The 12,641-nt window shown below is 41.2% G+C and overlaps 1 protein-coding gene across 1 annotated transcript in view; it reads right to left on the reverse strand.

Moving 5' to 3' along the window:
* The window catches only part of LOC139764960 (intermembrane lipid transfer protein VPS13A-like), a 1,504,808-nt gene that overhangs the window by 351,322 nt on the left and 1,140,845 nt on the right, over window positions 1-12,641 (reverse strand). The window contains 1 exon segment of the mRNA XM_071692018.1: window positions 8,461-8,623. Within this exon segment, the coding sequence (XP_071548119.1) occupies window positions 8,461-8,623 (163 nt within the window).

The raw sequence follows: 12,641 nt of genomic DNA on the forward strand, positions 1-12,641 counted from the left end.
GTTCTTAATGCTACCTCGCAAATGCGGGAAATGGCGAATCGTATGAAAAAAAAAAAAAAAAATATATATATATATATATATATATTTTTATATTTCTATTATACTTTGTCGCTGTCTCCCGCGTTTGCGAGGTAGCGCAAGGAAACAGACGAAAGAAATGGCCCAACCCCCCCATACACATGTATATACATACGTCCACACACGCAAATATACATACCTACACAGCTTTCCATGGTTTACCCCAGACGCTTCACATGCCTTGATTCAATCCACTGACAGCACGTCAACCCCAGTATACCACATCGCTCCAATTCACTCTATTCCTTGCCCTCCTTTCACCCTCCTGCATGTTCAGGCCCCGATCACACAAAATCTTTTTCACTCCATCTTTCCACCTACAGTTTGGTCTCCCTCTTCTCCTTGTTCCCTCCACCTCCGACACATATATCCTCTTGGTCAATCTTTCCTCACTCATCCTCTCCATATGCCCAAACCACTTCAAAACACCCTCTTCTGCTCTCTCAACCACGCTCTTTTTATTTCCACACATCTCTCTTACCCTTACGTTACTCACTCGATCAAACCACCTCACACCACACATTGTCCTCAAACATCTCATTTCCAGCACATCCATCCTCCTGCGCACAACTCTATCCATAGCCCACGCCTCGCAACCATACAACATTGTTGGAACCACTATTCCTTCAAACATACCCATTTTTGCTTTCCGAGATAATGTTCTCGACTTCCACACATTCTTCAAGGCCCCCTGGATTTTCGCCCCCTCCCCCACCCTATGATCCACTTCCGCGTCCATGGTTCCATCCGCTGCCAGATCCACTCCCAGATATCTAAAACACTTCACTTCCTCCAGTTTTTCTCCACTCAAACTCACCTCCCAATTGACTTGACCCTCAACCCTACTGTACCTAATAACCTTGCTCTTATTCACATTTACTCTTAACTTTCTTCTTCCACACACTTTTCCAAACTCAGTCACCAGCTTCTGCAGTTTCTCACATGAATCAGCCACCAGCGCTGTGTCATCAGCGAACAACAACTGACTCACTTCCCAAGCTCTCTCATCCCCAACAGACTTCATACTTGCCCCTCTTTCCAAAACTCTTGCATTTACCTCCCTAACAACCCCATCCATAAACAAATTAAACAACCATGGAGACATCACACACCCCCTGCCGCAAACCTACATTCACTGAGAACCAATCACTTTCCTCTCTTCCTACACGTACACATGCCTTACATCCTCGATAAAAACTTTTCACTGCTTCTAACAACTTTCCTCCCACACCATATATTCTTAATACCTTCCACAGAGCATCTCTATCAACTCTATCATATGCCTTCTCCAGATCCATAAATGCTACATACAAATCCATTTGCTTTTCTAAGTATTTCTCACATACATTCTTCAAAGCAAACACCTGATCCACACATCCTCTACCACTTCTGAAACCACACTGCTCTTCCCCAATCTGATGCTCTGTACATGCCTTCACCCTCTCAATCAATACCCTCCCATATAATTTACCAGGAATACTCAACAAACTTATACCTCTGTAATTTGAGCACTCACTCTTATCCCCTTTGCCTTTGTACAATGGCACTATGCACGCATTCCGCCAATCCTCAGGCACCTCATCATGAGTCATACATACATTAAATAACCTTACCAACCAGTCAACAATACAGTCACCCCCTTTTTTAATAAATTCCACTGCAATACCATCCAAACCTGCTGCCTTGCCGGCTTTCATCTTCCGCAAAGCTTTCACTACCTCTTATATATATATATATATATATATATATAGTCATCAGTCCTTTTTCAGCACATAAATCTACAAGCTCTTCACCATTTCCATTTACAGCACTGAACACCCCATGTATACCAATTATTCCCTCAACTGCCACATTACTCACCTTTGCATTCAAATCACCCATCACTATAACCCGGTCTCGTGCATCAAAACCACTAACACACTCATTCAGCTGCTCCCAAAACACTTGCCTCTCATGATCTTTCTTCTCATGCCCAGGTGCATATGCACCAATAATCACCCATCTCTCTCCATCAACTTTCAGTTTTACCCATATTAATCGAGAATTTACTTTCTTACATTCTATCACATACTCCCACAACTCCTGTTTCAGGAGTACTGCTACTCCTTCCCTTGCTCTTGTTCTCTCACTAACCCCTGACTTTACTCCCAAGACATTCCCAAACCACTCTTCCCCTTTACCCTTGAGCTTCGTTTCACTCAGAGCCAAAACATCCAGGTTCCTTTCCTCAAACATACTACCTATCTCTCCTTTTTTCACATCTTGGTTACATCCACACACATTTAGGCACCCCAATCTGAGCCTTCGAGGAGGATGAGCACTCCCCGCGTGACTCCTTCTTCTGTTTCCCATTTTAGAAAGTTAAAAAAATACAAGGAGGGGAGGATTTCTGGCCCCCCGCTCCCGTCCCCTCTAGTCGCTTTCTACGACACGCGAGGAATGCGTGGGAAGTATTCTTTCAACCCTATCCCCAGGGATAATATACATATATATATACACATACACACACATACACACACACACGCACATATACACACACACACACACATACATATATATACATATGAAAAATGTAAGAAACAATTTAGAAAACTGAAACTTCTAGCTTGAAATGAAATGAAAAAATGAATGTCACATAATGGTTCAACCTCTGGCTATGGAAAAAGGAAATGTTTAATTTATTTACACAAACGTCAATAGTAGTTCTCATCAATTTAACCACTCTATCAATAAGCTTCAATGTCTCAGCTACATTTTTTCCAATTTCACTATTTTCTTGTCAAAGCACCATGTATGAAAACTATCACTCCAGTAACACAACTATAAACATTTACTTCCCCTTTAAAAAAAGTTCTGGGGAAGTCTGTCTCGATACACTGCGGGACACTCCACCACCTGGCGAGGTTTGTGTTGCAATTGTTCTTGATTCACAAACGTAGTAGCATCACTGGTGGGCCAAGGTAGTTCCGTTGGCGAAGAGGAGCTCATGAAACATGTCGGGAAGCATGCTACTGCAGGCAGGAGTGAAGGCTGATGCAAACTGGTATGGCTCCTCTTCCTCTTTTAGAGTCCTGAGAGTCGTCGTGGTGGAGTAAATGGTTCTCGAGGAGGAAATGGACGAGAAGGGAGAGTGTTTCGACGAGCAGCCTCATTACATGATGAAACCTCTCATCACACACGACACCATTATCGCTCACTTGAGATCACGCCCTCAGTAAGCATTGGAACTGAGCCTAGGAAATTATGATCCTTTTGCTAGCCAATAAACAACGTTTTGGGAATACCTGGTTTAAAAAGCGAGATATACATAAGTATACTTATGTAAGTAGGAGAGATGGCCAGAGAGCGTTATTGGATTACGTCTTAACTGACAGGCGCGCGAAAGAGAGACTTTTGGATGTTAATGTGCTGAGAGGTGCAACTGGAGGGATGTCTGATCATTATCTTGTGGAGGCTAAGGTGAAGATTTGTATGGGTTTTCAGAAAAGAAGAGTGAATGTTGGGGTGAAGAGGGTGGTGAGAGTAAGTGAGCTTGGGAAGGAGACTTGTGTGAGGAAGTACCAGGAGAGACTGAGTACAGAATGGAAAAAGATGAGAACAATGGAAGTAAGGGGAGTGGGGGAGGAATGGCATGTATTTAGGGAATCAGTGATGGATTGCGCAAAAGATGCTTGTGGCATAAGAAGAATGGGAGGTGGGTTGATTAGAAAGGGTAGTGAGTGGTGGGATGAAGAAGTAAGATTATTAGTGAAAGAGAAGAGAGAGGCATTTGGACGATTTTTGCAGGGAAAAAATGCAATTGAGTGGGAGACGTATAAAAGAAAGAGACAGGAGGTCAAGAGAAAGGTGCAAGAGGTGAAAAAAAGGGCAAATGAGAGTTGGGGTGAGAGAGTATCATTAAATTTTAGGGAGAATAAAAAGATGTTCTGGAAGGAGGTAAATAAAGTGCGTAAGACAAGGGAGCAAATGGGAACTTCAGTGAAGGGCACAAATGGGGAGGTGATAACAAGTAGTGGTGATGTGATAAGGAGATGGAGTGAGTATTATGAAGGTTTGTTGAATGTGTTTGATGATAGAGTAGCAGTTATAGGGTGTTTTGGTCGAGGTGGTGTGCAAAGTGAGAGGGTTAGGGAAAATGATTTGGTAAACAGAGAAGAGGTAGTAAAAGCTTTGCGGAAGATGAAAGCCGGCAAGGCAGCAGGTTTGGATGGTATTGCAGTGGAATTTATTAAAAAAGGGGGTGACTGTATTGTTGACTGGTTGGTAAGGTTATTTAATGTATGTATGACTCATGGTGAGGTGCCTGAGGATTGGCGGAATGCATGCATAGTGCCATTGTACAAAGGCAAAGGGGGTAAGAGTGAGTGCTCAAATTACAGAGGTATAAGTCTGTTGAGTATTCCTGGTAAATTATATGGGAGGGTATTGATTGAGAGGGTGAAGACATGTACAGAGCATCAGATTGGGGAAGAGCAGTGTGGTTTCAGAAGTGGTAGAGGCTGTGTGGATCAGGTGTTTGCTTTGAAGAATGTATTCTGAGAAATACTTAGAAAAGCAAATGGATTTGTATGTAGCATTTATGGATCTGGAGAAGGCATATGTTAGAGTTGATAGAGATGCTCTGTGGAAGGTATTAAGAATATATGGTGTGGGAGGCAAGTTGTTAGAAGCAGTGAAAAGTTTTTATCGAGAATGTAAGGCATGTGTACGTGTAGGAAGAGAGGAAAGTGATTGGTTCTCAGTGAATGTAGGTTTGCGGCAGGGGTGTGTGATGTCTCCATGGTTGTTTAATTTGTTTATGGATGGGGTTGTTAGGGAGGTGAATGCAAGAGTTTTGGAAAGAGGGGCAAGTATGAAGTCTGTTGGGGATGAGAGAGTTTGGGAAGTGAGTCAGTTGTTGTTCGCTGATGATACAGCACTGGTGGCTGATTCATGTGAGAAACTGCAGAAGCTGGTGACTGAGTTTGGTAAAGTGTGTGAAAGAAGAAAGTTAAGAGTAAATGTGAATAAGAGCAAGGTTATTAGGTACAGTAGGGTTGAGGTTCAAGTCAATTGGGAGGTGAGTTTGAATGGAGAAAAACTGGAGGAAGTGAAGTGTTTTAGATATCTGGGAGTGGATCTGGCAGCGGATGGAACCATGGAAGCGGAAGTGGATCATAGGGTGGGGGAGGGGGCGAAAATTCTGGGAGCCTTGAAGAATGTGTGGAAGTCGAGAACATTATCTCGGAAAGCAAAAATGGCTATGTTTGAAGGAATAGTGGTGCCAACAATGTTGTATGGTTGCGAGGCGTGGGCTATGGATAGAGTTGTGCACAGGAGGATGGATGTGCTGGAAATGAGATGTTTGAGGACAATGTGTGGTGTGAGGTGGTTTGATCGAGTAAGTAACGTAAGGGTAAGAGAGATGTGTGGAAATAAAAAGAGCGTGGTTGAGAGAGCAGAAGAGGGTGTTTTGAAATGGTTTGGGCACATGGAGAGAATGAGTGAGGAAAGATTGACCAAGAGGATATATGTGTCGGAGGTGGAGGGAAAGAGGAGAAGAGGGAGACCAAATTGGAGGTGGAAAGATGGAGTGAAAAAGATTTTGTGTGATCGGGGCCTGAACATGCAGGAGGGTGAAAGGAGGGCAAGGAATAGAGTGAATTGGAGCGATGTGGTATACCAGGGTTGATGTGCTGTCAGTGGATTGAATCAAGGCATGTGAAGCGTCTGGGGTAAACCATGGAAAGCTGTGTAGGTATGTATATTTGCGTGTGTGGACGTATGTATATACATGTGTATGGGGGTGGGTTGGGCCATTTCTTTCGTCTGTTTCCTTGCGCTACCTCGCAAACGCGGGAGACAGCGACAAAGAAAAAAAAAAAATATATATATATATAGTCAGTTGTTGTTTGCTGATGATACAGCACTGGTGGCTGATTCATGTGAGAAACTGCAGAAGCTGGTGACTGAGTTTGGTATAGTGTGTGAAAGAAGAAAGTTAAGAGTAAATGTGAATAAGAGCAAGGTTATTAGGTACAGTAGGGTTGAGGGTCAAGTCAATTGGGAGGTAAGTTTGAATGGAGAAAAACTGGAGGAAGTTAAGTGTTTTAGATATCTGGGAGTGGATCTGGCAGCGGATGGAACCATGGAAGCGGAAATGGATCATAGGGTGGGGGAGGGGGCAAAAATTCTGGGAGCCTTGAAGAATGTGTCGAAGTCGAGAACATTATCTCGGAAAGCAAAAATGGGTATGTTTGAAGGAATAGTAGTTCCAACAATGTTGTATGGTTGCGAGGCGTGGGCTATGAATAGAGTTGTGCGCAGGAGGATGGATGTGCTGGAAATGAGATGTTTGAGGACAATGTGTGGTGTGAGGTGGTTTGATCGAGTAAGTAACGTAAGGGTAAGAGAGATGTGTGGAAATAAAAAGAGCGTGGTTGAGAGAGCAGAAGAGGGTGTTTTGAAATGGTTTGGGCACATGGAGAGAATGAGTGAGGAAAGATTGACCAAGAGGATATATGTGTCGGATGTGGAGGGAACGAGAAGTGGGAGACCAAACTGGAGGTGGAAAGATGGAGTGAAAAAGATTTTGTGTGATCGAGGCCTGAACATGCAGGAGGGTGAATGGAGGGCAAGGAATAGAGTGAATTGGACCGATGTGGTATACCGGGGTTGACGTGCTGTCAGTGGATTGAATCAGGGCATGTGAAGCGTCTGGGGTAAACCATGGAAAGCTGTGTAGGTATTGTATATTTGCGTGTGTGGACGTATGTATATATACGTGTATGGGGGTGGGTTGGGCCATTTCTTTCGCCTGTTTCCTTGTGCTACCTGGCAAACGCGGGAGACAGCGACAAAGCAAAAAAAAAAAATATATATATATATATATATATATATATATATATATATATATATATATATATATATATATATATATATATATATATGCAAAGAATGAACCAAACATCAAAAGTTGTATGGTAAAACAGGAAATCTAAGCCAAGGGGTTATACAAATGCAGAGCTCCCTCACTGTAACATAAAACTACGTAGTCTTCAAAAAGCATTTACACACAGGTAATTCCCCACACACACCTATGCACCACACTGTCCATGAAAACCTTCCCTAAATGATATCATAAAATAGGCAAATGAATATGATACAGATACATCATCGATTTTCCGGCACTCGGTTCCAAAGCCTTACCGGATTAACCATTTTGCCAGACCAACTGAGGTCACATAATAATAATTCATCAACACACCTCTAACTCACTAATTATACATCTCCCATGTGTATAAAGTATACCATGGACTGCTAGAAATTTAAATCAAACAAATATTAAATGTTTGAGTACCCTGATATGGTAAGTCTGTCCTTAGATTGTTTGACTCCTGTGGGGTCTTCATCTTCTGTTGTTAGTGTTTTCCTAGGTGGGCATCGCCAGGGTAATACAGTTTCATCTGCATTATACACCTGCTCAGGAATGAGGTGCTCATCAACTACGAGTTTTGCAAATTTGCCAATATACTCAGCAGCTCCTTTGTGGTTTGCAGACCACTTTTCTCCGCACACTTTATTCATGGAAATTCCATATCGCTTCTTGAATCTTTGAAGCCATTTTTCACTATAGTCACGCTCATGTTGTAACTTAAGTTCTTTATGGAACAACTTAGCCTGGTCCATTATCATGCTATGACGACGCTGTCAAAACCATTCCATCATCACTCAATCGTGCTCAGTGCTCTTACCATCTTTCAAAGTTTTTCTAATTGTCATTTGCTTCTTGGAATTGCTGTCTGCATAGAATTTCAATACTTTCTCCCTTTGCTTCTTTATATCATAAACAGTTGATGAACCAATACTGTAGATGTCACACAGCTTACGCACCAAGACATCACTGTCCATATGGACTGGTGTTTATGTTTGACACCATGAATGACACTCTCATATGTCTTAGAAGCCATTGCTAGGGTTGAATTTAAGCAAAATGAGCTAAGAATCTTACAGAATTGCAGTATCACCACCAACAAGTGCAGTGCAAAGAATGTAAATAAGCATGCCCTACACACAATGCCATCTGTGGCTGCCCAGTAAACTAGTCTAATGGCCACGGAAATTTCAAGTTTCCTCATGTAATTTTTCTCCGGACTAAAGGAGGCACCAAACCATCAGTTGCCGGAAAATTGGTGATATATCAGTATTTGGGTGTAAATCATTGGATATGCCATAAAAGCAGTAAGTTCAAATCTTTCATCGAAAAAACTTTGCTGAGAGGGAGACACTAGGGTACTGATAAAATATTTTGACAGGCAATTAAAGGATCCAATCTTGAATACTTAGTTTATATTAAATGACAAAATTACTACCACACAATAAAGAAACTAAATATCACTTTACCTTCATAGCAGAAAAAGTGACTGGTATCTTGAGTTTCTTCAGTTCTGTATGAATGCTGCTGGAATGAATGCTAGGGAGGAGTGGTTCCAGTATATCATAAATCGACAGTAAGAAACCCTTGTCAAGCTTCAAGAAAAACTCCTGTGCTATTAGGCTGAGGTGCCTGAAATTCATACAGAAGTTTGATGTTCATTATTATCAAAAGATATTTGAATCTCCTCATTCCTATTTTCTTATAATGTTAAAGGCTCCAGTCTTCAAAAAAGTCCTCACTGAAGCTAGGTCTTGAATGAAAGATATAAAAACGTTAAAGACACAAAGAATGAGAAAAGAAAAAACATTCAAGTTTTTGAAGAAGTGGAAAGCCTGCTTTAAAAAAGGGGTAGGTCAGGGATGTTATGAAAAAATATAAGGATTGATAATTTCAAAACTTTGCAATGTAGGAAAAGAAACAGAATAATAACAGCTCAGCCTCAAGTTGCAAAAGGCTACATAGCAATCATGTGAGGCAGTGACGCTGGTAATTGCATGGTATCCAGAATGTATCAGAGAGTGTCACTTGTACAGGTTGTACCTCTCTAATCTGGTGCTCTGTGGTACGGCAACTCCCAAGGTCCAGCACATTTTGAATCGGCTACCATTAGTTTGTGGATCTTCTACTAGGGCAGCATTGTTTGCAGCACTAAGGCATCAAAATTTGTTTACACTGCAGCTGAGCTAATTAACAGTCCTGGAAATTTCTTATATCTAGTTTTTTGCTGAAAATGAAAGCAAGAAAAGTCTAAACCTATGGAAAACTTTGAAAGGTGCCAATTGTACAGAATTAGACAGTGCACTTGTATAGTGGTTTAAACTCTGACATAATGAAGGTGTGAGCATTTCTAGGGAGATGCTTAGCAAGCAGGCCAAAGTTTTTCACAGAGAACTAAAGCTGGACTATGACTGAATATTCGCCATGACGTTTACACAAGTTTAAGTAGAGACATGGAATTTCAGCACATAATGTGTACGGAGAAAAGCGTAGTGCTGACATGGAAGCTTCTAGTGCAAGGCCATATCAAAAGAATCAATAAGAATTCCAATTCTCTATCAAATAACCAACAGCAATACATACAGGGTAAAAGAGAGTGTACTAGCCAGCTGCCTGGCTGGGACTGAGGCAGCACGGGCTGGCTGCCTTGACAATAACAATAAAACAACAATGGTAACAAGCGTCGACCAAAGCCAACTACCAGCCTATGGTCATTTGTTATATTAACTACTCATCACAATGCTGCAACAAAGTTTGTGGATGAATTTGCACAGTTAGTGGTAGCTGAAAACTAAGCCCCAGAACAAGTGTACAACTAACAAATCTGCCCTGTATTGTCAGCGTATGCCACGAAAAACCCTTACCCATGATACTGAGGAGTCTTCATCTGGAGATACTTCTGATGTAAAATGATACAACAATAAAAGCTTTGTTTGATAAATTCACAGTTACTTGTATCATTTCCTATTCTAAACTTTGCTCTTCCTTTGACAATGCAGCAATATGCATGTGGAATGAGCTGGCAAGGCTAGGGGTCAGGAATATGTTTACATAGGGGATTCCCTTAAAGGTCAATTTCTGTTTTCTGGCATTTTCAGTGGTCTGGCAATGGCAGGGTCCGAAGTTGCTAGATCAAAGAGGTTCAACCTGTACCTGCATATATGCCTGGGTAATGTAGTTTCAAATGGGTGTATAACTGGTGGGGTATAACTTAAGACTGGATTGAGAGAGTGGTTGTTCAGTACTTGTCAGTACAGTAGTATGTGTATGTGCTTAGCGGCAATCTGTAAGTTTCATTATGTTTGCCTTTGACTGGGTGGATGACATGGTGGGTATGGCATAGTTCAGGGTGAAGCAGATAAACTGTTAGTATAATATGCTAAGGGGCTCTTTTCCTCTTCCAAAAGTGGTGCCAATAAATATCACATTTATTGGGAAGTGGTAATCTGTAAGTACAGAATGCTGAAATATAAAACAGGGGTAAATCTTTTGTTTTTACTTGAGGTCAGTGGTTGGTTACTGTGTGGTTTGGGTGATAGGGCTCTGGGTTGTTGCAAAAAAGTGGGTGCCAAACATATTGAAATGAGACTGTACTGGAAATATTTTTGTTTTATCTTCAAGTAATGAGTGCTTGTGCTTGTGAGGAAGCCAGTGATTGTTCTGTGATTCTATTTCCTGTACTTTTCAGTTTCATTACGTTTGCCTTTGACAGGGTGGATGACATGGTAGGTGAAGCAGATGAACTGTCAGTATAGTATGCTAAGGGATTCTCTTCCTTTCCCAAAACTGGTGCCAATAAGTGTTCTGAAAGTGTTTTGTTCGTTTATGACCTTTCTGTTGATGTTTATGCACATGTTGTTTGTGATACCTAATATGGTAGGAGTTGTTCAGTGGAAGTGGCTGATTATTCATGGTTATAAGAGGATACAGGTTGGTTTTATGCCTGTCTAGAGGTAAATACAAATTTCTGTGGGGCTGAAAGACATTGTTTTTAGTGAGAAATGTTCTGATACTGAGATATAAAGTTACACGTTTGTTGTTGCTAGAGTAATGATATCATCTGCACATGATAGGACTTTTACTAAGTGGTCTGCAACAGGTGTTGGGAGGTCTTGCAGGAAGAGACAGTTGGAGAGGGAACTGCTCCCTGGAGAAAATTGATGTCGAGTCTGAGGGTTCTAGAGGTGAAGCCATTAAGAAAGGAGTTTGTCAGCCAGCTTATTACTTTTTGTTACTGCTGTGGAGGATGGTGTTAAGTATCTCTTAGGTAAAGTTGTGTTAAGGAACAATGTAAAATGCTTTACTGATACCTACTGCCACTGGTACAGTGTAAGAGAGATGTGGTTGGCTGAAGCCATCCAGTGTGAGGTCTGTTTGCAGTGTAATAGTTGAGTGCTTGGACCTAAAGCCATGCTGTCTAGGTGAGAGAGAGGCATCTTGCTTGATTCTATTGATGACAGTAATAATATAGGGTAAAAGGGGGAGTGGGAGTGGGGGCTTGAAAGGTTTCAAGATGGCTATCATTTTGGTAAATTTCCAGATGTTTGGGAATACTTATCTAACCAGATTAGCTGGAGGCAGATGCGAATGCTTGGATTCCAACTGGGCAAAAGCGTACTATGAGGAAGTTTGATATGCTATCAAGTCCAGTTGGAGGAGAGTTCTTCAAGGTCTTATTTGCTCTTCAAAAGCCTGTGGGTGTGAAGGGTGGTTTGGCAATTGTTTCAGTGTGGAGTTCACTGAGGTTTGCCTGGTTTGAAACTAATGTTTGAGTAATACCTATAGGATATTTGAAACTAATATATTTGAAACTAATGTTTGAGTAATATCCTACAGGACTGGGAATGTTGTTGTTATGGATTAAAAAAGCTTCATGAATGGGATGCTGGGGAGTGGTACAGGATGTCAGAATTTTCTTTATTCCTCTTCAGTCTTTGTTGCTGTTGGTTTTGAGGTTATAATGTTAAGGAATGTGTGCCAGTATACTGTCTTTTTCACAGTGATTACACTAGTTATGGTACTGTTTAGAGTTTGAGCCTGTTTTATGGTCTCTTCTGATGGAGTGGTTTTGCTTCAGTGTATTTCTTTGCTTCATGAGACACATGACTTGTGGAAAAGGTTTAGGGTAAGTTTCTTTCTATGCCTTTGTGGTCTGTGCTTTTTTCTAGTTTGCTTTGTGTTGTTGATGAAGTGTGAAATGGCATGAGAAGGGGATAGGAAACTATCTTGAATGAAGTCTTGAATCTTCATTTATTTGTATCATGTGAATGATGGCCAATCTGCTTTCCTATAGCTTTGTGTCTATAATTACCTATTTGTACCATAAAGGGAGGGAGTTTTACACTCATGAAGCCCATCTCTCTACTATCATCCAACCTCTCAAATTCATGTATGCTATCTGCATTAATCATGTTTGAGTAATCCTATAGGATATTTGAAACTAATATATTTGAAACTAATGTTTGAGTAATATCCTACAGGACTGGGAATGTTGTTGTTATGGATTAAAAAAGCTTCATGAATGGGATGGGAGGGTATTGATTGAGAGGGTGAAGGCATGTACAGAGCATCAGACTGGGGAAGAGCAGTGTGGTTTTAGAAGTGGTAGAGGATGTGTGGATCAGGTGTTTCCTTTGAAGAATGTTTTTTT

This window comes from Panulirus ornatus, chromosome 52, assembly GCF_036320965.1.
Source record: "Panulirus ornatus isolate Po-2019 chromosome 52, ASM3632096v1, whole genome shotgun sequence".
NCBI classification, from domain to species: Eukaryota; Metazoa; Arthropoda; class Malacostraca; order Decapoda; family Palinuridae; genus Panulirus; species Panulirus ornatus.